This window comes from Xenopus laevis, chromosome 1L (assembly GCF_017654675.1).
Source record: "Xenopus laevis strain J_2021 chromosome 1L, Xenopus_laevis_v10.1, whole genome shotgun sequence".
Classification (NCBI taxonomy): domain Eukaryota; kingdom Metazoa; phylum Chordata; class Amphibia; order Anura; family Pipidae; genus Xenopus; species Xenopus laevis.
The window spans coordinates 39,157,810-39,185,405 of NC_054371.1; the positions used below are offsets into that span (position 1 = coordinate 39,157,810).

General features: G+C 40.4%; 1 protein-coding gene across 5 annotated transcripts; it reads right to left on the reverse strand.

Annotated features, from left to right (window-relative positions):
* Nucleotides 1-170: 170 nt before the first annotated feature.
* guf1.L (GTP binding elongation factor GUF1 L homeolog) lies at nucleotides 171-27,304 on the reverse strand. Of its 5 annotated transcripts, none has more exons than XM_018229510.2 (18): nucleotides 27,148-27,304; nucleotides 24,033-24,312; nucleotides 22,665-22,776; nucleotides 21,069-21,217; nucleotides 19,029-19,109; nucleotides 16,263-16,340; nucleotides 14,461-14,544; nucleotides 13,607-13,671; nucleotides 11,598-11,801; nucleotides 10,361-10,500; nucleotides 7,516-7,639; nucleotides 6,458-6,590; nucleotides 6,191-6,334; nucleotides 4,786-4,919; nucleotides 2,507-2,608; nucleotides 2,259-2,378; nucleotides 1,312-1,348; nucleotides 171-599 (listed from the first exon to the last, which is right to left on the reverse strand). In XM_018229510.2, the coding sequence occupies exons 2-18, from the start codon at nucleotides 24,207-24,209 to the stop codon at nucleotides 462-464; spliced, it is 2,022 nt and encodes a 673-aa protein (XP_018084999.1). In that variant the 5' UTR covers nucleotides 24,210-24,312; nucleotides 27,148-27,304; the 3' UTR covers nucleotides 171-461. The 5 variants fall into 5 exon arrangements, with proteins under 5 accessions (XP_018084999.1, XP_018085007.1, XP_018085016.1 ...); XM_018229518.2 differs by lacking the exon at nucleotides 27,148-27,304 and adding an exon at nucleotides 26,809-26,984; XM_018229527.2 differs by lacking the exon at nucleotides 27,148-27,304 and adding an exon at nucleotides 26,773-26,984.
* Nucleotides 27,305-27,596: the final 292 nt, after the last annotated feature.

A 27,596-nucleotide genomic window follows, 5' to 3' on the forward strand; every position in this document is an offset into this window, starting at 1 on the left:
TTAATTACACATCATTTCATTATTGCTCTTCTGACGAAAAGTTATATGATTTGTAAGTGTTCAGATGTGATTCAGGCAGGCACAAGGGTTCCATCGAATCCTGCCAAGAATGGTTGAATCCTGGATTCAGAACACGTCGGTAACATTTGTATTAACTCCACGAGCCCCAGTAATTTTGTATCTAAATATTAGAACATTGACATGATAAAGTAACCTTTTTACAGATACTGTACAGTGCAGTCGGCCTATTAAAACAACATCATTCTAGAACTGCTCTGAAGATGCTTCTCATTCCAGGATGCAATTATTTATTCTCCTTTCCTTCCTGCTGCTCAATTCAGGGCCAGATTTACAAAGGAGGCATGTGATAAATAAGTGCTTATTGATATTCTGGTTGTGTTTGTTTCAGTCCACATGGCAGTGTCAGAATCAGAAGCTGATGGGGAGAGTGTGTTGCACCGTCACTTGTCTGGTGTCCTTTTTAACACACTGATAAAGGCATCTTTGGGCACTTCCACGTTGCCAATTTTTCTCATTTTTTTCTTTCCCTCGGCTTGCCTCTTCAGCAGCTTCATTTTTCTTGTAATATCACCTCCATACTGCAGAGAGAGAGAAACGTGGCCACTATATTGTTTCATAATAATACAAGTATGGGATCTGTTATCCAGAAACCTGCTCCCATAAACTCCATTTTAATTCCAATGCTTGAAAATAAATTCCTTTTTCTCTGTAATAATAAAACAGTATCTTGTACTTGATCCCAACTAAGATGTAATCAGTCCTTATTGGAGGTAAAATAATTCTATTGGCTTTAATTCATGTTTCAGGGATTCTTTTATGGTGTTGTTTTTATTTCTAAATTACACTGTTTACACTGTAAATAATTCACTCTACAATATAAAATGTAATTCCTGAGCCAACAAGTGTATTTTTTAGTTGTAATATTGGTGTGTAGGCACCATCTCAGGTCATTTTACCTGGCCATGTGCTTTCAGAAAGAGCCAGTGCGTTATGGAATTGCTTTTAGATAAGCTATTGTTTCTCACTCAATGTAACAAAAGGAGTCACAGTGGGACCTGGATTTTACTATTGAGTGCTGATCTACCAGGGAGCTGTTATCTTGTGTTAGGGAGCTGCTATCCGGTTACTTTCCCATTGTTCTGCTGATGGGCTGCTGGGGGGAAAGGGAGGGGGAGATATCACTTCCTTAATTCAGAGCTTTCTGGATAATGGGTTTCCAGATAATGGATCCCATACCTGTAGTAGGTACTGTAGATGTTGGTTGTGCCATAAGGAAAAGGCTGTACTTACACATTTTGCCAGGACATTCTTTCTGTAGGCTTTAACTCTGAGAAACAAAAATACACACACACACACACACAATTACATTTCTAGTTTAACAAAAACATCAGTCTCGCTCATGTCTCCCCCACTGACCTACAAACAGATAGTGTAGCCCCATTTATATTTGTCATCCTGATGACAGTATCATGAGATGATTATTACTACACTTTGCTGTGGCAGCGGTCACTAAAAATAGGAATGCACCGAATCCAGGATTCGGTTCAGGATTCGGCCTTTTTCAGCAGGATTTGGACGAATCCTTCTGCCCAACCGAACTGAATCCAAATTTGCATATGCTACTTAGGGGAGGGAGGGAAATTGCGTGACTTTTTGTCACAAAACAAGGAAGTAAAAAATATTTTCCTTTCCCACCCCTAAGGATTCGTATTTGGTATTCGGCTGAATCTTAAGGATTCGGGGGTTCGGACGAATCCAAAATAGTGGATTCTGTGCATCCCTAACTAAAAATAATGCATTTCTGTATCCTTATAGTGCTTTACATGATCGTTTTAAATGTAAATCTTTTATGCTTTGGAAAACTTAATAAAAATGATGAAAACAAAAAAAAAATAATGTAAATCTAGGCTAGATTACGGCTTCTCGGGTCAAAACAGCAAACTGTGACAAAGTAGCCCAGACTCCATTGTGTCCTATTTAATCTTTTTACCTTCCCCGGGTAGATTTTATTGGAAGTAATTCCAAAATGTAGAGTTACTTCCAATAAAACCTGCCTGGGTAAGGTAAGAAGATTAAATAGGACACAAGTCCTAGGGACTGGCCTGTAGATAAGATAAATGAATGGAAATAAAGAGGTAGAGCAGCCTGAGACAGGAAAGCTTTGCAATTGTGGAGCCTCTATCAGAGTTAAAGATAAATTGAAATGAGTATATTTATGTACAATTGTGTATACGTACGTTTCTCTCGCTAGGACTTTGCTACCAATAGCAGCTTGAATGGCTATTTCAAATAACTGCCTGGGGATGGACTCCCGGAGCCTTTCACATATTGCCTTTCCAACTGGATAAGCCTTTTCCCTAGAAGAGAAAACACCGTTTTTCTTTCCTGAAATCAAGCGCTAGACCCACGCGATCACTTCACCCAGGTCATTCTGGTGAACTGAAATCCTGAATTCTATAGATATATCTTATAAATCTAAACCCACCTGTGAGCAATAGTGACCAGCTCTTCCACGGGGCGCCCGTTTAGCAGAATATCCATTTTCACTAGGTCGGCGGACTGGTAACCTGCGTCTTCATAGTCGAAGCTGCATGCAGTGCATAGAGTATTGGGAAGAATTACACATCTCAAGGAATCAATATTGGCATTTCTTGTTTCCTTATTTGTTTCAGTTTGTATGTGGTCAGCAAGAGCAGACGGCGGAATTATGAGACACAAGGAAGGAATCTCATTTCTTATCATTCAAATGGCAACAATGTCTAATGCTAACAGTAAAGTTTGGTGGAGAAAGTATAATGGTCTGGGGTAGTGATGCACGGGCCGGCTCGATGATACACGCGGGTTTACCTATTGGTTCGGGCCGACCTCGCACTTTCTTTGCGGGTGGCAGGCGGGTTGAGCTCTTCTGCTCTCCCTTCCCGCCACTGACAAATGTCGGCTTCCGTGTTCGTCTTTCCGTGTTCCGCCCCTTTTGTGACCTCATCGGCGGGGCGGGTCTATAAAAGCAAACCGTAAGTCGGATGCGGGCGGGCACGAGGTAAGGTAGGGCGGGTTAGGGAAATACCGACCTGCACATCAATAGTCTGGGGCATCTTTCTAGAGTTTGGGCTGGGGCCCCTGTTTACATTGAAAGTATTCCTTAAGGGTATATCTCAATATCATTTTTGACAATTCCATGATTTCTACTTTGTGACAACAATTTGGGAAAGGATCTTTCTGTATTAGCATACATGTCCTTACGCATAAAGCAAGGTCCATGCAGAATGGGTTTGCTGAGATGGAAGTGGAAGAGTATGATTTATCAATGCTCAAGCTCAGCAGCAATGGCCATACAGTAGATATCCCAGAAGGGGCAGTCCTCTTGTTTCAATTAAAGGGGTGGTTCACCTTTATATTAACTTTTTGTATGATGTAGAGAGTGATGTTCTGAGACAATTTGCAATTGGTTTTCTTTTTTTTATTATGTGTGATTTTTGAGTTATTTAGCTTTTTATTCTGCAGCTCTCCAGTTTGCAATTTCAGCAATCTGGTTGCTAGGGTCCAAATGACCCTGGCAACCATGCATTGGTTTGAATAATAGACTGGAATATGAATAGGAGAGGCTTGAATAGAAAGAGGCGTTATAAAAAAAAGTAGCAATTACAATAAATGTGAAGCCTTACAGAGCATTTGTTTTTTCAGTTGGGCACAGCGGCGCCCATTTGAAAGCTGGAAAGCGTCAGAAGAAGGCAGCATATAACTGGAAAATTATATAGAATAAATAATGAAGACCAATTGAAAATTGCTTAGAATTAGCCATTATAACATAATACATAATAACTCAACAGTCAACCACCCCTTTAACCTGAAGAAGCTGTGTAACTTATATACCAAATGATATACAACAAGAGATAGGTCCTTTTAAACAGATGGCATGAGTTCATTTTTACTAGGGATGCACCCAATCCACTATTTTGCCCGAACCCCCGAATATGCATATGCAAATTAGGATTCAGTTCACCTGGAAGAAGGATTCAGCCGAATCCGAATCCTGCTGAAAAAGGCCGAATCCCGAACCGAATCCTGGATTCAGTGTATCCCTAATTTTTACAAATCTAACATAATGTACCCATTTGTACTAAAATATTATATCACAAGAAAAAAACTTAAAAATGTGCTTATTGCACATTCCTAGGCATCTGATCTTAAAGGGGTGGTTCTCCGTTAAGTTAACTATTAGTATGTTATAGAATTGCTAATTCTAAGCAAACTTTTCAATTCCTCTTGGTTTTTCTTTTTTATAGTTTTTGAATTATTTGTCCTTTCTTCTGAATCTTACCAGCTCTGTAAGGCATTGTTATTGCTACTTTTTCTTACTTATTTTTTATTCAAGGCTCTCCTATTCACGATCAGTCAGTTGCGTCGGAAAACTTGCGAATTCCGAATTATAAAGTGAAGCAGCACCAATAAAAAAAATAGCGTATTGTTTTCCTTAGGAACTGAGGAACACATCATCTTGGCATTAGCGCTACGAACCTGTCCTCTCCTAATCATAATCCAGTGTCTTCTTTAAAGCAATGCATGATTGCTAGGGTAATTTGCACCCTAGCAACCAGATTGCTGAAACTGCTAACGGAGGAGCTGCTGAATAAATAACTCAAAAAAAAACAATAAATAAAAAATTGCAAATGATCTAAGAATATCACTCTCTACATCATACTAAAAGTTAATTTAAAGGTGAACCACCCCTTTAAGACAAATGAACGCCAGCAGAAAGGTACTTACCTTGCATATCCAGATGACATAGACTTAAGTCCATCATAAAAATCAACCACAATTTCATTCAAGGGGAAAAGATATTTGAGCATGATTCTGTGATCATCGATATACACCAGGCTTTTCTGAATTCCTCTTCGAGACTAAAGGAAAACTAGATTAGAGACACAAATGGAGCTGCATCCTCTGATTCTCCGATAGTAAGGGTAGAACTACACGGACGACTTCCATGCGTTTTCGGCGGATCCAACACGTTGCGCCAAAACGCAGGCGTCTAGTCGGATGCAACAGAAAATAATGTAAGAAATACAAATGTCGGATTTTGTCGCAGCGTTCATCCAAAATGACACGACTGTCGGATGCAGAAGCAGAATCTGCATCCAATAGTCGTGTCGTATGAACACTGCGACACCATTGCTATTGCTTATCTTATTTGCCGTCACATCCAAATAGACGCTTGCGCTTTGGTGCAGCACGCCGAAAAAGCACTGAAATCGGCAGTGTAGTTTTAGCCCAATGAATGGGGGGTAATGGCTTTAACCTCACATTCCAGTTCAATGAACTTGTACTTTAACAGCAGCTCAGGTTTCCCAACTCTGATCTCAATCCCACTGGGATTAATGTTTGGTAAAGGAACTGCATGGCCTTGTGTCAACTTAACTCTAATTTCACAATTTGATAAATTTGCCCCTTATTGTAAAAAAATAAAATGTTTTTTTTCTCCAGGGCTTGGTCTGTTTGAAAGTCAACTTCACCCCAGGGGGCTCAAAAGCGCACTCCTAAGTGCTAATTATAGGAGTGCTTGTACCCACTACCAGCTCAGATTAAAAATCTGTCACTCAGTAGAGTGGGAGGCATCAGGAGGCTCTCTAAATTAGCGCCATTTAGAGCGGATAGGGTGTAGCAAGGGGACACCTATTTGCCTCCCCAGCCCTCCTTGCTTGGATTTAGTGTTGACTAACAAGGTCTGCCTACGTCTAAGTGCCCCTAAGGTACGAAACGCGTTTTTGCTTAAATAAATAATTTTTTACTACTTCAATTTTTGGAGTGTGGTCTGGTATGTGCCAGCCCTTCATTATCTATTTGCAATATTTGCCTCCCTGAGCGGAAGGTCTGGGGCTTGAGCACCTGGACCCCCTGTCCTATTGGGCAAGTTCACCCCGTCTTTTACTGCACTCAACACTGAACGCCTTTTTATAAGTTTCTTAACAAGGTCAGCACTGCATCCACAGGTTGTGCTGCCTGTGGCCATTTGCAGACACCTGAATACCGAGTGCATTCCTTGCACTTTGCACGCTTCTTTCAGCTTTGTAAATGAGACTTTATATCTACTTTTAGAATATAAATACATAAATATACAGTATAATATTATATCAAATGTGGAATGCTCTTTACAAGCAGTGCATTTCATTACCTGACACAGGGACAGGATCTTGCTCATGAATTCGTCGGGGGAAATGATTGTTCCCAACACCATTGGTTCTAGATATTCCAATACCTGAGACTTATCTGGGAATTCTGCTGGGTTTACTATGGTGATTTCCTTTTCTCCGTACTCCTACACATTATAAACACATTTCGTTATTAGATGGCATCGTGTTATAGTAGTTATATGGTTAGTAGACTTTCATTATAAAATTGATCCGATATAAAAATGGAAAGCCTTTCAGCGCACACCCACCTTTATCAATTTGTGAGATGAAAGGATGGCCTTGTATGGAACAGTAGGTGAAGTCATTATTACCGACGCATTGTATTCCTGCTCCAAACGCTGGTTGAAAACTTCCAGGTGCAACAACCCAAGGAATCCCAGCCTACATAAAAGTGCATTAAAGACAATTCATTGGCAATAATATATAAAATGTACACATACTAAAACTAAAGTCGCATTCTACTTCCTGTTACCAATGAGCACAATCAAAACAAGTCATTAGTTCACTGAGAAGCCAATTATATAAACAAACCCCTTCCTTTGCCCAGCTGCAGCACGCTGGGCTTTTAGATAAGGAGCAGCTCATTATTCAGAGGCTTCTCAGTGGACTGCTGATTTGTTTTTTAAAGTTTAAAACACAATAAAACCACACTCAATGGCGGTTGTCATTTTGTTCATTCCCCGGTGTAGGGAACTGCTCACCTTGGACCCAGGGCTGTCAATTCTCTTATAAAAGAGCTAAAAAATGCACTGGTGTATGTTGCAGGGTATGTGCAGCATAGCAGTCAGAAAAATGACTTTACTGAACGTGTGCAATAGTGATATGTGAGTCGGGCTTTTCCCGACCCGAACCCGACTTCCGGGTTCCTTTTTAGACCCGCCCCGCCGATGACATCACAAAAGGGGCAGGGTTAGAGGCGCACATCTATAAAAGTTCAACCTGGAAGCCGGCATTTGGAAGGTTGTCGGAAAGGGGGGGTGCGAGGTCGGCCTGAACCCGCCCAACCGAGCCGGCCCACACATCACCAGTGTGCAAGGCAAGGGATCCCAGGCAAAATCGTAGCAGATTTAGGTGTGATTCTCTAATGCAGCACCTGTCTGGGTTCCTGGTTTAGCAATAAGATTAACTAATGGGTGTCTAACAGAGTGCTGCCGAACCCTAGTCCCATAACTCATTATTTCCCTCTTGCAGGAATCAGACTTAACTGATTAATCGATTCTTGTCATACATTTTCATGAGGCCATGGCTGTATATAGCAATGGCTGTATTTAACTTCCATTGACAGAAAAGTAACATGGCAACTCACCTCCACCCAGCTCCGAGCGCTGCACTGCTGTCCCGATGAACTGTGACACTAGAGTCATTTAATGTCAGTTTCTCTAAAGCACTTTTCAAATTATTGTACTCCGACTGGTCAACTGGAAACATGCCTTGTTGGAAAAAAAATTAGATACTCATTGGATCTTTACTTATCCTGTAACAATTTAATTTTTATAAAAATAGGGACACATTTCACCAATTTTATATGCAAGGTTTTTACTGACTTATACTCTACTGGAGGAGTTTAAAGGGATTCTGTCATGGGTTTTATAGTATAGTTTTTACTACTACATTATATTGTGTACATTGCAAGTAATTCATTCTACCATTTAAAATTGTATTCTTGAAACAATAAATGTATTTTTTTAGTTATAATATTGATGTGTAGGCAGCCGTCTTGGGTCATTTTGTTTGATCCTGTGCTTTCAGAAAGAGCGAGCACTTCACAATGAAACTGCTTTCGGATAAGCTATTGTTTCTCCAACTCAATGTAACTGAAGGAGTCTCCTGGGACTTGGATTAATGCTATTGAGGGCTGTTCTTGTATCTACCACTAGGTAGGACATGGGAGTATTTTTAGCAATTCAGGTTTCAAGGAGCTGTTATATGGTTACCTTCTGCTGATTGGCTGTTGGGGGGGGGAGAGGGGGGGTGATATCACTCCAACTTGAAGCGCAGCAGTAAGGAGTGACTGAAGTTTATCACAACACAAGTCACATGATTGAGGGCACCTGGCAAACGGACATGTCTAGCCGCATGTCAGATTTCAACTATAAAAAAAAAAGTTTGCTCTTTTGAAAAACAGATTCAATGCAGGATTCTGCTGGAGCAGCACTATTAACTGTGTTTTGAAAATGGGGGTGTGCTAGGAAGAACTGTGGACCGAGTGAGTGTTTCCTTGTGTTCTGTGGGTTTCAGGTTAACCTGCGACTCCGCAAGTTCCTCTATTAAAAAATACTGTGCAATGGAGTGCAGGCGTCAGAGAGCAAATGGCAGGAAGTCAAGAGATAGAAGTGGATGTCAGCAACCCTGCGGCACAGCTCTACATTTTCAGCACAGGTATGGGGGAGCAGTGCTGGTCTGGGAGATGCCCTCTATGTGGATGGGAAGAAGGGAGGAGCACCTTTGCAGAAGACCTAGGGTTGAGCTTTTCTTTCTCCTTTAAATACACTGCAGAGTATCAGAGTGTATATTGCACCCAAAACCCTGTATCTGCATTTGGAGTTATATATAAGAGTGGAAGCAGCCATACTGCCTACTCTGACTACTGTGTCACATACAGACATCTGTATCGCATGAATCTAATTCTTAAAGGAGAACTAACCTCTAAAAATGAATAGGGCTAAAAAATGCCATATTTTATACACTGAACTTATTACACCAGCCTAAAGTTTCAGCTTGTCAATAACAGCAATGATCCAGGACTTCAAACTTGTCACTGGGGGTCACCATCTTGGAAAGGGTCTGCGAAACTCACATGTTCAGTGGGCTCTGAGCAGCTGTTGAAAAGATAATCTTAGGGGTTGTCGCAAATTATCAATCAGAAAATGAGGTTTGTCTGTAATATAAACTGATGCTACAGGGCTGATTATTAAAATCTGATGCTAGTTGCACTGGTTTCTGTGCTGCCATGTAGTAATTATCTGTATTAATTACTAATCAGCCTTATATTGTGACATTTCTATTCTATGTGTACTGTATATTGTGAGTGGGTCCCTAAGCTCAGTAAGTGACAGTAGCACAGAGCACGTGCAGTGAATCAGCAGAAAAGAAGATGGGGAGCTACTGGGGCATCTTTGGAGACACAGATCTTTACTGCTAAAGGGCTTTGGTTGCCTTGGGCTGGTACAGAAGCCTAAAGCATAATGTACAACATTTCTAGCTACTTCTTTAGTTAGGCTTTTAGTTTAATGGTGCTAGTCAGGTCCATATGTAATGTGTCTGGCAACTGCCAATCATATGGACACATGCAAACACATAAAATAAATGTTTTCTTTAATACTGAAGATCAAATAAACTAAAGATAAATGTTGGGTATTTTTTTGCTGAAAGTGAGAACTAAATAAAATACATCTGTAGCACTGAGTATTGCAGCACAGCCTAGAAGTTGCTGACAGGCTGGCAGAGCCACTCAATCCCATGTGCTGACTTGTTCCCAGCAGAAAACACATGGTCAGATTTCAGCTGCTTGTGCAAAATAAACTGCCATTGACTTAATATCTGGTGCCAGAACCAATGAGCAATAGGAGTCAGACTGCATTAACCGAGCAAGGAAAGCTTTCAGCATCTCCAAAACTCAAAGTTGAAAGGGGAAGAGGGGTGTTAATGAAAAAGCAATTAATCCAGTAGGGTGGTGCCCACACCTTGTAGCCTTGATAGATAGACAGAGAGTTGCAGACAGACGAGAAAGACTGTCAAAAACCTATTGGTCTTGTGTCTTGGGACTCCTCGCCTAATAGTATTATGTGTTACAACAGTTAGATATAAAAGGCCTTTTGTGCAGAAAAGCCTATGCCTATAAACTGTCCAGAATACCCACAGGTAAAGATGAATATAATCCTTATATATCATTAAAAAAACTCCATTGCGTATAACTTGGGAATGTGTATAAAGAAACGTACATATTATATTTGTTTGTCTGCATTTGTATATTTATCAGATTCTAAATGAAATCTGAGCATATTTCACTGACCCCATTAAAATAACATATATTATATGTGTATTCCTTTAGTGGCAAAAGCAAAGGGTGGCAAAAATGACTTCCTAAATACCTAACCAAGCAGTTATATTAAAGATAACGGTTAATGGACCAGTGGATTATTTTTACTCACCAGCAAACACCATGGGCTTGGCAGATTTGAATCCAGGCATGGGTTTCACCGGCTGTTTCTGCAGATACAGCGTGTCGCCTATTTGTGCTTCTTTCACTTCTTTCATCCCGGCAATCAGGTATCCCACCTGCCCGGCGTATCTAAACAAAACACAAACCTGCTTTAAAGTTGAGTGAACGCTGATACTAAATGCCCTAATGCACCACTCACTTGCTGCAGCGGCAAAACAATTCCATTATAAAGAGTTAAGTGGGTTTTATATGAAAGAATCACAGCACCACCTGGTGGCCTTACAATTGAAATGCTGTCATTGATACAAACTAAGATATAATTAATCCTTATTGGAAGCAAAACCAGTCTATTGGGTTCATTTAATGTTTACATAATTTTCTAGAACACTTAAAATAAGATACATATCCGTGGAAACCCTCAGGTCACGGGCATTCTGGATAACAGTACCTGTACTTGTAACTGCAAAAAACATAATTTAAGCTTTTTGTAACGTAAACATAATTTCAAACAACTTTGCAATATACATCAATTAAAAAAATATGCAGACTTTTCATGATTTTTAATGGTTTCCAGGGTCAGACTGGGTGGCCCGGGGCCCATCGGGACCGCTGTCCAGGGCCCCCCTCCAGCCTCCCCGCCCGCCCCCTACCGTGACGCGTCGCTCTGCGTGCACACTTGTAGGGTCGCTCGGTGTGCACGCATGAAGGCATGCGCAGGCAGCGTGGAATCCTAATTTGGGGAGGGGGGGCCTGGCTCGGCGGGGCCCACTGGGTTTTTTCCCGGTTTCCTGCCGGGCCAGTCCGACACTGATGATTGACAGCTCTCCTGCTTGTCTGTCTGACTACTTTGCTGAGCTGGCTGACTACTGTTACTTTGTATCAACAGCCAGCTGTCCTAAGCCTGCATCCTACAAACCCCCCAATTCCCTGCACATGTGATTTTCAATAAGGAACAGAACATCACAGTGCAATGCATTATGGGTGATGTAGTTCCTGCATGCTGTAAGCTGTGGAGAAGTTGTTACAATTTGTAAAATCAGTGTTTTAGTCCCTCCTTCCCTGCCAGGATTTTAAATGATGCAGAAAGAGAAGATCTGTTAACCAGCCGGATTGCAGCACAGAAAATGGCATTTATTCATACTTTTTGAAGAAACAGGTAACTGTGATGGGTATATTAGGGTTTCTGTGTTAAGTGGGCCTCGCTTTAATAATGAAGATAAACTCACAACTTATCTGCTGGCAATTCTTCCGGAGTCAGGATGCCAACTTCATTGACTTCGTAACTCTTCCCTGTGTGTGCAGAGACAATCCTGTGGCCCCTGGTTACCTCCCCTCCAAACAGCGCAATGTTAGCCACAACTCCTCTGTAGTGGTCAAAGGTGGAGTCAAACAATAAAGCTTTGAGGGGGCTGATTCTCTCCGTCTTGGGCCTGAAATAGAAAGGCATTTGCGTGAAACTGAAGCTTATATAGTGGACACACTTTTAAATGATGTAGCATTTATTCACTACCATTAAAGAATATAATAATGTTATTATTTCTGTGTTGTCTTTGATACTTTTATATATCATATTATAATAATGTAATGGAAGGGCCAGAACTAGTGGTAGGCAAAAGAGGCACGTGTCTAGGATGCAATGGTGGGGGGCACTAGGCACATACCGCTTCTCCCTACCCCTAGTTTGGTCTCTCGTCCTCCCCACCTCCTGCTTGTCATTTAACCTAGTCCCCTGCTGAGCATTGTGTGTGTGTGGTGTGCTAGGGTTGCCCCTTTTAACAAGTATTTCACTGTTGGGTGGGGCAATGAGTGGGTGAGGTGTTGTTTTAATGGGTATGGATATGATCTAAGGGGGAGGAGTTTTGACACAAAGGGGTGGAGTCATCACCTAGGGCTGCAGGGATGCCGAACACCACAATTTTTTGTGCTCCCTGTCCACACCAACCCCAGCCAGGCCTTAAGCCCAACACCACAATAAAAATGCCACTCAGCAACAGTAAAATCACTCCCCCCACAAGTTATAGAAAGTCATTGGTGGTCAGAGCCCCCGCAAGTTAAAAAAAGTATTGGTAGCCTGGGCCCCTGCACAAGTTATCATAAGACATTGGTGGCCAGGTCCCCCCTATAAATTAAAAAAAAAATTGGGGGGCCATGGCCAGGGTCCCCCTATAAGTTAAAAAAGAAACCATTGGTGGCCAGGGTCCCCGTTCAAAGTTTTGAAAACATTGGTGGCCAATCGGCTTTTATCGATTCAAAGGGGGCCCGGCTAATTTGGGAAATACAGCACGGTCGGGCCACCTTTAAAATGAAGGGATACAGCTGTTTTCCCTGATGGCGGCTCTGAGGGGCTGAATCTGGAGGCCATTTAGTGTGTAGGGCTGGTGATTTTGGGAGCTTGGAGGGAAGTTTGGTTCCAGCATTTTGAATACAGTCCCTGGGGTGAAAATATCTCTGCAAGGTGATTAAAGGGAGGTGAACGGTGGCATAATTTCCCCGCAAAGATTTTCTGGGCCCCCTCTGCACATAATCATGGGTGACCCACGATCTCCCCACAGCAGATACTAGAGAGTCATCTGCACTCATCCACTACACATTTTCTGCTGATTTTATCAACACTCTGCAGAGGATGCAGACCCCACCAGGCCCCTGTACCCCTCCTGCAGGCACAGGGTTTGCTTCCTCTGTAGTTGCATCACTGGAGGTGAACTGTACCATCCAGTGGCCTCCTGTTACAGAGGGTACCTTGCACTAATTGTGCTGATAATTTGAAACTGCTGTGTGTATTCAGTCCTGCTAAAATCCTTTACTAAATAAAAGGCCTTGGAATGTAAGGAATCCAGATCTTACCCATGCCTTGTTGGAGAAGCCTGGGCAATAAGGAGTTGACTATACAAAACCTGCCAATAGGGGAATGTTAACCTCTTGCAAGTCATTAGTAATATAAAGAATTGTTGCAATTAACTAATTAGTATTACTTGAATTGCTCTTCCTACCTGGAATTTAAAAGCTCGGGTCAGCGGGATTGGAGCCCAGTTATTAATCCCAACAAGACTGGGTAAAGGGCAAATGGACTGCAAAAAGATGATCCCTCATGCTTGAACTTGTACAGAAAGGGCTAATAAAAGCTATATTTTCACTCTAACAGCATTTAAATACAGCCTCATATTCCAAAGGAAAAAAGGTATTTTTTTCCAAGATAAAAGCCAAGGCAGAAGGTCAGTAAGCCAAACATACTCACGGGGGAATTTTGGTAATAACCTCTTGCAGAACCCGCTCCACGTTTGTTCCGAATTTTGCAGAGATCTAATGTAGAAAATATTGTAGCGATAAATTACAAAGATAGTTTCACATACAGATTTTATTGCACTTACAAATTGGCTGCCGTATGAAGCAGGAGATGATATGTAGAATACAGAACAGGCTAATGATCATAGCTGCTGTTATCACCGGTGATATTATTAAACTAACTGGTGCACGGAATTTAAAGGGGAAGTATATTGGGCGGTGCAAAGCAGAACTGAAGATTTAACACATTAAAGCAACATTGTATATAATGAAATAAGGGCATTAAGGTATGTTTAATTCCTATGCACCTAGGGATGTCGGCTGAAAAGTTACATTTGAATATAACATAAGGAACATTGAAAGCTCCGGTTGGTCAGTCATATTATGTAGGAATAGTGCCTCACTTAAAGTGATACTGACACTAAAAAACTACTTTTTAAAATATGAATGTACATTAGAAGTCATCTATAGGTCATACTGATTGTCTTTTGCTGAGAGGTTATTTTTCTAAGTAATTGTTAGTTGAAGTTCCTAAACCTGACTGTTTTGCCAACCTGACTGTCCCATCCCAGCCTGTCAGTGAGAGTTTCTAATGCTAACGGACTACTGCTGCACAAATATGGCAGCCCCCCCCCCCCCCATTGAGGAACATGGCTGTAAGAAAGGTAATGTAAAAGCATCAGGCAAATACTTTTATGGCAAAAATATAAATAGCATTCAAAGACAATGTTATGATAGATAATAAAAAAGTTTATTTTCTGATGTCAGTATCTCTTTAAGGCTTATAAAATCAATAAAAATACATACCCTTACACAGTCACTTCTTGGAATGTCAAACATCTTTTCAATTTGCTTTTCTACTCTTTCTGGGTCTGCATTCTTCAAATCGATCTATAAAGCAAATGATAATGCTATAAAATAAAATAAAAGGAGGCTGGCAAGGTACAAATAAAGAACTAGATAGTAAATGTTACACACATACACACAAGTGCCATTTTGGCTTTTAGAAAAAATCTAATTCTCTGAACTTTATGAAGCAAATGGGGATATAATGGAATCACATGGGGGCAGTACCATATAACTAAAGGTCTAGGTAACAGGCACAGAACATAAATAGCACAGGACTGAAACATTGATTATCCTGTAATTAGCTGTAAATATATGTAACAGAGGGTGATATAATAGAGTAATTATAAGTCACGGCATTTAATCTGTGTGCTATTCAGATGGGTGAAGAGTGCTACATGTGCCTGCTTCTGTAACCCCTTACCTCTTTGATGGTTACATTTATATTACAGATATCCTAGTCCTACACACACACACACACAACTGTTAAATCACACATGATCCCTATATTTGATTATAATATTGTGTGTTTTGCTCTGGTGCTTTAGACAGTAATGCAATACAGGTGCTAAATAAAAACCTTTAAGGCTATGTTTTCTTACTAAACACAGCACAGACAAGAGGGCTTGTCTACCAAGATTGGGGGAAGAAACGCAAAAGCTCTAGGTGCAGGGGTGCCCAAAAAGTAGATCGGGGTCTACCAGGAGACCTATAGTTGGTGATCAGTAGATCTTAAGACACTGTCAACAAACAGCTTGACTAAATTAGCCTTCTGTTTAATTATTTTCATTCAGATATTTATTCTGTTAAGATTACATAAAATAGCTGTTTTTTTAAATATAGTAATATAAATTCTCTTATAAATCAATATATTATTTAAGTATTATTTTCCATGGAACAGAATGCTAACAGTGATATTATGGATGTAGATCATAATGGGACAACACCAATAAAAGTATGGGCACTCCTGCTCTAAGGGGCAATAAGGTGCTCATTTAGGTAGCACCTATTCCCCATGTCTGGTTTTTGGTATGCACCATACACTGGATAAAAAAAAAACAACACAATTTTAGACCTCAGTCCCAGGTGGTGCAGGCTAGCCTTGTCCTTATAAATCGCTACAGGGCCTTGTTGCTTCTGTGTGGCTGAAAATGTGAAAGTTAAAAGTATTAGGGGCTAGAGGGAGGGCAGCAAGCCCAGACTGGGATTTAAAATTGGCTCTGGCATGTCAAATAGGCCAAACTGCCCTTCACAAGCCCACTAAATAGTGTTTGCCATCTTACAGCAACCCCTTTGGCATTTACCAAAATCCACAGACTGGCAGTCAGGCCCTGGGGGGCCTACTTGCCTCCCCCTGCGTGCGCATCGTCGATACAGCTTTGACGAACTCAAGCGGTTTTGTATTCACAGGTGTAGCCGCAGGTCTATACTTTCCGAGATAAGAGGCCTGCAGCAATTGTTTAATCAAGGAGAAAGGGACACACTGCACCTGTTTTTTGCACTTTGCACACTGACTTCCTAATAATAAAAGACCCCTAATGAATGGAGTGTGCCCCCCCATATAGTTCTCTTTTAGTCGTGAGACTGGCAGCTATCGCTTTCAGCTAAGGTACATCATGGTTGCCCAGCATGATTGTACAAAGTTATTTGGCTTCTCTGTACCTTTAAGAACAGAAATGCAAAACATTCAGACATTCCCTGTTTCTGGTAAAATGAAGCTTTTTTCCTTGATCACTTTGGAGGTTGTTGAGAGTGCTACTTACCTTGTTTATGACGGGAATAATTGAAAGCTGTGCTTCAAAGGCTAGGAAGAAGTTTGCCACTGTCTGTGCTTGAATACCCTTAAGAAAAATGAAACATGCTTATTAAAAACCTGCAAATGCGAGGCTGCATCAAACCTGGTGAACTGGCAAATGAATTCACTCTTAGTGCTATTCTTAAGGGCGACTATTCCGCTAGAATTCCAAATAAAATGTACTTTGTTTGATTGCAATCTTTTAATTCAAGAAAAAAAAGGTAATCTCATTCTCTGCTGCCATTCCTGATGCAATTTCAATTAGGCGCTAGAAGTGGGTTCTTTTTCAGCTCGAACATTTAAAGGAGCATGAGGATGTAAAGAAGAAATTAACTTTTGTGAGATGCAAAGTGATGTTGCAGACACAAATGTGTTTAAATCCAAACTTCTTAAAGGAGAACTTGTTGTTCATTATGTTTTGAGCTTCTGTACCAGCCCAAGGCAACCACAGCCCTTTAGCAGTAAAGACCTGTGTCTCCAAAGATGCCCCAGTAGCTCCCCATCTTCTTTTCTGCTGATTCACTGCACATGCTCTGTGCTGCTGTCACTTACTGAGCTTAGGGACCCATTCACAATATACAGTACACATAGAATATAAATGTCTGCTGAAATTCCAGACTGGAGAACCGCTGAAGACTGAACTAACAAAAAAAACGAATTAATTAAAATAAAAAAGAAAAATATAATGAAATACGCTTAACTGCAACTTGTCTTATAATATTATGGTTTATACTGCATTAAGAAGTTATTGTAAAGGTGAACAACCAATTTAAGTGACAGAGTGGCAAAAGTAAAAATAAATTAGTAGCTATGCAAAGATCTTCATTTGGATTTTAGTAATTTACACAGTTAAGTTGGGTTGAAAAATGACCAAATTCTATCAATTTCAAACCCTTCCAAATGAAACATAGTGTACATATATACACAAACTTCTACAGACCTATCTATACACTCACATATATCTCTCTCTCCTAAGTCTTCACATACCCCTCCGTGCAGATTCTGTCCAGCGGAGTTCACGGCAGCCATCTTCCTCTCTTCGGTAATCTCCAGAATGAGACTGGCGTATCGGCGCATTCGCAGTTGGAGTGATTTTCTGTTTCTCGAAAACTGCGCATGCGCTGAAACTCACGAAAATTGCAGCGACTGAAGATGGTGCCCATGAACTCCGCTGGACAGAATCTGCACAGAGGGGTATAAAGCTAGGCTGGGGGGAGGAGGGTCTATGTAGGGTAGGGTTTAGTTCTCATTTAAGATCACAGTAGCCTTTGATATTATGTTCCAAGCCCCTCTTAAAGGAGAACTAAACCCCCCAATAAGAAAGGCCCCTACCTACTACTCTAGTTAGTCCCCCCCTCCCTGCTTCCCCACCGCATAGTTAATTACCCCTGAAAGTGCCCCTAACACAGTACTCACATATCGGTGTAGAGTAAGCACAGCGGAGCTCATGGGCACCATCTCCCGGCTCTTCGGTATTCTTTGGGTCCTCTTCTTTCCCTTCTCCAATTTTGTGCACTTTGGCACTTGCGCAGTTGCTACGAAACGGAAGACTGTTCCAACAGCGCATGCGCCAATACGGTGTTCACTTAAGGAAGAATAGCGAAGATCCAGAAGATGGCGCTAATGAGCTCCGCTGCACTTACTCTAAACCGATACATGAGGACTTTGTTAGTGGCACTTTCAGGGGTAATGAACTATGCAGGGGGGGGGATCCTGGAAGGGGGGACTATCTAGGGTAGTAGGTAGGGACTTTTCTTATTTGGGGGGATTAGTTCTCCTTTAAAGACACTAATAGAATCTGCCACAACAACACCACCAGGCAGGGCATTCCACAACCCCACTGCCCTCACCGTTAGGAATCACCTACGTTGCTTAAAGTGAAAATTCAGGGAAAAGAAAGCAGCCCCTGGGTAGCTATTGGTGTTGATAAAAGTTTGGGAGAAGGAATTGCAGATATATTAAGAGAACACATTTAAACAAAGTCTAGAATTACAATTCATATTACAGGTATGGGACCGTTACCCAGAATGCAAGGGACAGGATAAGGAATCTTTTTCATAATTTGGATCTCCATACCTTAAGCCTACTATAAAAGCATTTAAACATTAAATAACCCCAACAGGAATGTTTTGCCTCCAATAAGGATTAATTTATCTTACTTTGGATCAAGTACAATGTACTATTTCATTATTAAAGAAAAAAAAAACAAATCATTTTTAAAAAAATAGACTTACTTTCTTATATTGGAGATGCCCTAAGCCACGTTGCCTTATCACGGATTAATTTATTATAAACACATTGAAAAAAACTTTCTAGCTTTCATGCAAACACTGTGATTGGCCCCTTTTCAGTGACTTCTGGTGTATTTTAAAACACCATCGGTACTATCCCTTAATTAATGATATTGGTAATCAATAAATGTTATAATGAATTACTAGCGCTACGTGTAACTGAAAAAACAATTGCATATTTCAGAGTACACCCAAGAAACACCATTCAGCAACCTACAGCCAATGTAATTACTGCAAAATTGTCACCCTACATGATAAAGCCATCGTAATGGCAGAAACCAATATGCCCCTTACTGAACAGGACATGGAAAAATCCATTGGAGATTGTGCCTAGGAAAACAAGCCACAACCTGATTATAATTCAGAATGCAGATAAGAGAAATCTAGCTGTTGAGTTTACAGACGATCGTGGGGCTTAAATAAGAAATAAGTAATAATTATACCTCATTGGCATCAACCACAAGCAAGACGCCTTGACAAGCCGAGAGGGACCTAGATACTTCATAGCTGAAATCCACATGACCCTAGAAAATAATCATGTATTATTACATTAGTATTTACTGTACCACTGATATAGAGATGTACTATATTCCATTTACAATTACAGGTGTGATTTGGCTATCACTCAAAATACACATCAGCCAATCTGTACTCTTTTACTACCATATTTAATAAAAGGCACGAGTTTGCCCAGGTGCAGTAACCTATAGCAGCCAATAGGATTTTTGTTTTTAAAGGAGAAGGAAAAGTAAAAAATAAGTAAGCCTTATCAGAAAGGTCCACCTAAATATACCAGTAAACCCTCAAAGTAATGCTGCTCTGAGTCCTCTGTCAAATGAAACATTGCATTTCTTTCCTTCTATTGGGTACACATGGGCTTCTGTATCAGACTTCCTGCTTTCAGCTTAAACCTCCTTCCCCCGGGCGTGAGCATGCTCAGTTTGCTCCTCTTCCCCCTCCCCCTTCTCTGCTGTAATCTGAGCCCAGAGCTAGAAGTGAGCAGGGAGAGACTCAGGCAGGAAGTGATATCACACCAAGCTAATACTGCAGCTGCTATCCTAAACAAACAGAGAACCTCTACAGCTTTTTAGTCAGGTATGGTAAAACATACTACAGAATAACTATAGCATTCTAGCTTGCACTATTGCAGCTAATCTATTGCCAATAAAATGCCTCTGTAGCTTTCCTTCTCCTTTAAAGGGGACCTGTCACCCTAAGAAATAATTCCAAATAATTTTCTATCATGTTAGTTGAGCAATATGAACTTTACCTACACCATATATATTACTTAAATTTTGTTTTGTTCAGTCTTGGAATTGAACAGTCACAGCAAGCATGCAGCTCCCATTTTGACACCGTTATTAAGGCAAGTTGTGTATCAACACAAAAAAATGTTGTTTATGTGCCAGAATGGGAGACCTAAGGCCCATGCACAGTGCCCTACACAACAGTAGAGCGTGAGGAGGGACGGGGGAATGTGAGAAAGGGCAGTGATATCTAGGAAGTACAATAAGCAATATATGATCGACAGCTCAGATATTTAAACACTTTTAGGGTAAGTCCACACAGGGCATTTTGGGGAGATTTGGTCGCCTGGCGACTAATCGCCTCGTTTTTGCGGTCGACCAATCTCCCCAAATGTCTTCCCTGAATATGCACCAGCTAAAATGAAAAAAAGCTGTCGCTAATCACACGCAGCGGTTTGTTTTCCGAAGTTGCCCGATTAGCGCCATCGTTTTTTCATTTTAACCGGCGCATATTCAGGGAAGGCATTAAAGCATCAGATTGGTCGCTGCAGATATCGGTCGCCGCAAAAACGAGGCGATTAGTCGCTAGGCGACCAAATCTCCCCAAAACGCCCTGTGTGGCCTGACCCTTATAACAGGTATGGATGCTTTAATGAAAAAAAAACAATGAGTTCCATGTTTAATTTGCAAAGGACTTTCATTATATACAGCTTTTCATGTCTGTGTGACAGGTCCACTTTAAGAAGGTAACCTATAAATGCTGCTTGCTGATTGGTTGCTATGGATTACTGCTCCTGGGCAAACTTAGTGCCTTTTATTACATAACTCCATTAGAGCCTAATTTAATTTACATTTAGGGTTAGTTTACACTCAACATTAAGGGTTAGCTCACAAGAGGAGATTCGGGGAGATTTTGTCGCCTGGCGACTAATCGCCTCGTCTTCCGAGCGACAATCTCACCGAACTGCCTCAGCGTGTTTTCCCATAGGATATAATGAAAAGTCGCCTGCGCTAAAGCACATGCGGCGATGCGTTTTCCATAGTCGCCCGGAGGACTTTTCCATATAGCCTATAGGAAAACACGCTGAGGCAGTTCGGGGAGATTGTCACTGTAAAGACGAGGCGATTAGTCGCCAGGCAACAAATTCTCCCTGAATATCCACGTGTGAACTAACCCTTAATGTTGAGTGTGTAGCTCAATGGCCAGAAGAAGAAACACATCAGCAGCAAACTTACCGGCGTGTCTATCAGGTTTAAGAGATACTTTTTTCCATCAAAATTATAAAAAAGAGACGCAGTCTGTGCCTTCACAGTAATTCCTCTCTCTCGCTCCACCTGGAGCTTGTCCAAAACTTGTCTATTTGAATCTGTTTTTGGAATCCGCCCTGGCAAAATATTAAACATAAATGAAAGCGTCATAAACCCAGTGATGACCTAGTTCTCTGTTGTAGCAAAAGCTACCAATGCAATGTATAATTCTTCTGTAAGCTTCTAGTTACACAGCAGCACTAGTTAGACAAAGTAATAGAAACACCAAATGCCCACCTGGAACGCAGACCCCCAGACACTGCATAAAACTGAATTAAAAGAGAGCTGCATAAAACAAAGTACACCCAGAAAAATTACTATAATTTATTTGCATTTTTTTAAGACAGCAGCCGCTCCTTTTCTGATATGGGTCACTGGAAGTCAGTAGCAAGGTGGCTCTGATTTATCACTAGAATTGAAAGATTTATAAGGACAACTAAATCTTAAAGGACAAGGAAAAATTGATTAACTGAGGATGCCAAAGTTAGGCGCCACCCCCAATGAATCAAGGAAAACTGCATTTGAGGCTTGGACTTACACACGTGCAATAGAGTGGAATTTTTAGGCCACCCCACCACCAATCTAAGACCACCCAGCCCTTTAATAAGGACAACTAAACCCTAAAAATGAATATGGCTAAAACACTGAACCAGCCTAAAGTTTCAGCCTGTCAATAGCAGCAATGATCCAGGACTTCAAACTTGTCACAGGGGGTCACCATCTTGGAAAGTGTCTGTGACACTCACATGCTCAGTGGGCTCTGAGCAGCTGTTGAGCTAAGCTTAGGGGTTGTCACTAATTATCAAGCAGAAAATGAGGTTTGTCTCAAATGAGGTTTTGCCTTGTGTAGTGTAATGTATTTGCTGCAGCATATACGGCCATTGTACTTTAACTGCACGCCGTATGCTAATTAGCCAACGCTATCATAACTTCGTACTGCTGACCATAATTTCGCTGGAGTAATTTCGTCAGCATTCGGTACCCTGTGCGCAACTTCGGATCTTTGTGAATTAGCGTTGTCTAGGCGAATTTACGGCTGGCGAAGTGTTGCGATGTGCGCGAAGCCATTGCTGGCAAATTTTCGCCAGTTAGTGAATTTGCCACATAGACTCCATTATAATCAAATAATCCAAATTTTTAAAAATGGATTCCTTTTCCTCTGTAATAATAAAATAGTACCTTGTACTTGATCCCGACTAAGATATAATTAATCCTTATTTAAAGCAAAACCAGCCTATTGGGTTTATTAAACGTTACATGATTTTCTAGTAGATTTAAGGTATGAAGAACCAAATTATGGAAAGATACGTTATGCAGAAAACCCCAGGTCCAGAGCATTCTGGATAAAAGGTCCCATACCTGTACTGTTATAGGATTTTCACTGTTAAAGTGAGAATAAAACATACAGCATTTTAGCCTTTCAGGCTTTAGATCTCCTTTAAGTGAAAGGCTGTGTGGGTGAACAAATTATACGTTCAATATTCTCTTTGACACACGGAATAACATAGAATATAACAATCATACCTGTAATTTCGAGCAGTCTGTCAGCAAGAGTACTTTTGCCATGGTCAACATGGGCTATTATGCTAAAATTTCTTATATTTTCAACAGCATATTCAGTCATGTCAAGTTTTTCCTGAAAGGCACAACATGTGGATTTAACTAGTAACACAGGGTTAGCAAAAGATAAAAACTCACTTAAAGGAACAGTAAGACCAAAAAAATTAAAGTGTTTTAAAATAATTTACATATAGTATACTGTTATTATGCAATGGTAGAAACTGTGTTTGCTTCAGAAAGACTACTATAGTTTATATAAACAAGCTGCTGTGTAGCCGTAGGGGCAGCCATTAAAGCTGGAAAAAAGGAGAAAAGGCTCAGGTTACATTGCACATGTGTTTTATTTGTTATCTGCTGTGTAACCTTTTTGCCTTTTCTACTTTTTTTCCAGCTTGAATGGCTGCCCCCATAGCTACACAGCAGCTTTTTTAGATAAACTATACTAGTCTTTCTGAAGCAAACATGGCAGTTTTGCCAGTGCAAAGCAACAGTACATTATATTTTAATTACTTTGATTCAATTTCAGTTTTTGGTGGTTTTTTTTTCTGCACCCAAGGGAGTTCAAACAGCCGTTTGCCGGTTTCAAGGGTTCTACAACACAGCAAGGTGTGTACTAATGAATCCTCTTGGTGGGAATGTACCCACATAAGAACAGGGCAACCATTTCCAGCATTTCTTCCTAATTACAGAAATAACCATGGGCACTAGATCACAGATGCTCTACCAACAATGATTTAACCATAGGCCAAAAATGATTTCCCTTATACATCGATGCAACATCAACATACCAAGTCCTTGTCACTATAACTCCTGTAAACTGTGCACAATTATTCACAAGGGGGAATCACAAGGGGTGCCAAGTTGTTAGTAGCAACCAAGTGATTGTAGTTTTTCTACACCATTTTCTTCTGTGTCCCAATAAATGGGCAGTATAGAAACATTTTACGGTTTTCTGTTCTGCAGAAACTCCCAGCTTCAATAGATGCAGGGGATGCTGGTTTACAGAAAACTGTGGCACAGTTCTCACAAGCACTTGCAGCACCGGCTTTGGGAAAGAGGCAAGCGACTAGAATCACTGGGATGTGCTCAAAAACTTGGCACTCCACAGTCATTCCTCTGTAATGGGAAAGGCTATCCACAGGGCACAAGTAGCAACTAAACGAAACAAGCCATGGAGCTCCATTCAACATATCATAACCCAAAATTGTGAGACTTTTTTTACAACCATAGTAAAATGTTTTTTAATGTAAATTATGAAAACAAGTTATTTTATAAGCTGGGGGAAATTAAATCAAAGTTGATGTAACAGATTTACACTCCCAAAACCAGTACCTTCTGAGAACTAAATTGCCTCGAACTGAGAACATTCACAGTTTTCAGCAAATGATGGAGACCAAACAGCGTGGCACCAAACCAGTTCTGAGATGCCAGATGCCTCTGCTGGGCACAAATCTTGTGTCTCCACAAGCACAGACATTTTGAAGTGGAATGAGGTAACAGGGCAGACATCTTTCTGGATGTTTATATCCGATTTAGTAGCGATGGAAACCAGTCCGCCATGAAGACAGCGTGAGCCTTCTCATTCTTTTAACATTAAGATGCTTATTTAAACCTAAAATAAAAACATACAAAAATGATTGTCAATAAAAGCCACCATTCCCATCGACAACAAATCTGTGTAATAAGCCAGGTAGCTATCAATAGGGTAGAGTTGGGTTGTTTTTGAGTCCTGACGTGCCCACTCCTTACTGTATATTGGATAAACTTCTTATGCGCATACTGTTTTATTTCCTTGAGCCGTAGTACAGGTATGGGATTGGTAATCTGGAAACCAGTTATCCAGAAAGATCCAAATTACAGGAAGACTGTCCTCCCATAGAATCCATTTTAATCAAATAATTCTGAATTTTAAAAAGAATTTCCAATTATTCTGTAATAATGAAACGGTACCTTGTACTTGATTCTAAAGGCCTCCATACAAGGGCCGATAAAAGCTGTGGACAGACCGTATCGGCAGCTTATTGGCCAGTGTGTGGGGCCATCCGACGGGCGTCCCGATTCAGATCGTGGCCACATCTTTTCATTGATGTGGTCCAGTGATCCGACCGCCCGTTTGGCCTCCATTCTGATCTGATCGTTGGGCCCTAGGGCACACGCTCGGATCAGCCCGATATTGCCAACTTCAATGTGGGCATATCAGGGAGAGATCTCCCTGTGTAAGGCCACCTTTACTGAGATATATTTAATCCTTTGCCGTGCTGCCTGTCACCTTTCACCATTACTACCCTACTGCGGATGTAAAGTGTAACAGCAGGTAATTCTGAATCATGAACATTGTAAAGTTGGATTATTGGTTTTTGGTCACTGATAGATCTACTCTTCCAAAATAGCTGCCCCTCACAGCAACCACATAAAAATCAGGATGAAGCAACTTAACTAAAGAGGCATAATCTGGATACAACTGCTGCTGAGTCCTTCAGGTATAGAGGAGGCAGGTGGGACACTATATGTTATTAGTATATGTCTTGTTTCAAGATCTAGGGGCCCTAAAATGCTGCAGAGTGGTTTATTTAAGGGGCTGTTCACCTTTTGTTAACTTTTGGTATGATGTAAAGAGAATTTGCAATTGGTTTTCATGTTTTATTATTTGTGATTTTTGAGTTATTCAGCAGCTCTCCAGTTTGCAATCTGGTTGCTAGGGTCCAAATAACCATAGCAACCATGATTTGATTTGAATATGAGACTGGGCTATAAATAGTAGAGGGCCTGAATAGAAAGATGAATAATAACAAGTAGCAAAATCAATACATTTGTAGCCTTACAGAGCATTTGTTTTAAGATGGGGTCAGTGACCCCTGTTTGAAAGCTGGGAAGTTAGAAAAAAAGGCAAATAATTAACAAACTATAAAAAATAAATAATGAAGACGAACTAAAAAGTTTCTTAAAACTGTGCATTCTAGAACAAAAGTTAACTTAAAGGTGAACTCCCCTTTAACTTGTACCTATGCCACTGTCAGGATGAATTGGGAAAGTACAGAAGGCATTGATATAGCAGTGTGAATACTCCAGGCAGCACCAGGTAGATAAAAGGCCGATGTGAATTGGCTGCTGGCCACCAAAAAGGACATACTATGGACAACTCAGGAGAGTGCCCAGCTGGAGCCCTTCTAAATTAAACAATGATAAAATGACTGATTTCTGTATTGGAACAGCTCTGCAAATAATGATACTAAATAAATGATGATACTATATAAATGAAACTATATAAATTATTATACTATATAAATGATGATACTATATAAATGATGATACTATATAAATGTGAATTGGCTGCTGGCCACCAAAAAGGACATACTATGGCCAACTCAGGAGGGTGCCCAGCTGGAGCCCTTCTAAATTAAACAATGATAAAATGACTGATTTCTGTATTGGAACAGCTCTGCAAATAATGATACTAAATAAATGATACTACTATATAAATGATACTACTATATAAATGAGTATACTATATAAATGATATTATATAAATGAAACTATATAAATGATGATACAATATAAATGAGTATATTATATAAATGATTCTAAATAAATGATTATACTATATAAATGATACTATATAAATGATTATACTATATCAATGAGTATACTATATCAATGATTATACTATATAAATGATACTATATAAATGATTATACTATATCAATGAGTATACTATATCAATGATGATACTATATAAATGATACTATATCAATGATGATACTATATCAATGATGATACTATATCAATGATGATACTATATAAATGATACTATATAAATGATACTATATAAATGAGTATATTATATAAATGATACTAAATAAATGATGATACTATATAAATGATGATACTATATAAATGATATTATATAATTGATGATACTATATAAATGATTATACTAGATAAATGATTATACTATATCAATGAGTATACTATATAAATGATGATACTATATAAATTATGATACTATATAAATTATGATACTATATCAATGATGATACTATATAAAAGGGAAAATCATGAAAATAAAATATACCGATACTGGAAAGAAACTCTGGACCTAGAGGCTTACAATCTAAATGGAAACAGGAAGCATGCTCCTCAAGTCATTTTATTAAGTTCTGCCAAAAGTCCAGGAACGGGTCACATGGGGGAAATTGAAGCCGGACAACCTTCAGCGATTTAGAACTACATCTCCCGTCAGGCCGGAAACCAGTGGCTAAGACGGAGGAATGCTGGGAGTTGTAGTTTTAGAAATGCTTAATGGCTCTAGCCTGAGTGTGTGTGTAAGTGACTGGCAGTAAGACTGATGAGCCGCAGCTGCTTGTACATGTGGCACAGCGAGCGGAGACTCTCAGCATTAAGCTGTTCCTAAAAGTAAAATCAGTGTCCGGCTGCCCGTTCCGCTCACCTGCTTAGCCTGACCCCGAGCGATACCGTAGTACCCATGTCACATGGGCCATGTGGGACTTTCCCAGCGTGCATTGCTTCGGCGCTGATCTTAAAGCAGCAACGCGTCTCGTCTTAAAGGCGAAGTACCTTAGAAGAATAGCCTCTCGTAGGGTTACCATCCGTCCCTGTGCGCCAGGGATTGGCCCGTTTCGGAGCTGCTGTCTTTGTGTTAATTTGTCCCCGGACAGCCCCGTCAGGAAAATACCGCCCCGGGATTGTCAGGCTATTAGATGGCCACCTAAGCAGGTCCTTCGTCATAAAACTGCCACTTTGCCATTTGCCTATGTGTTCTGGGGTAGTATACATGAAACTGGCAGTTTCCTATGAGTTCTGGGGGTATTATACATGAAGCTGCCGTTTTGTCATCCTGTTATAGCTTACCTCCCAACATTTTGGAAATAAAAAGAT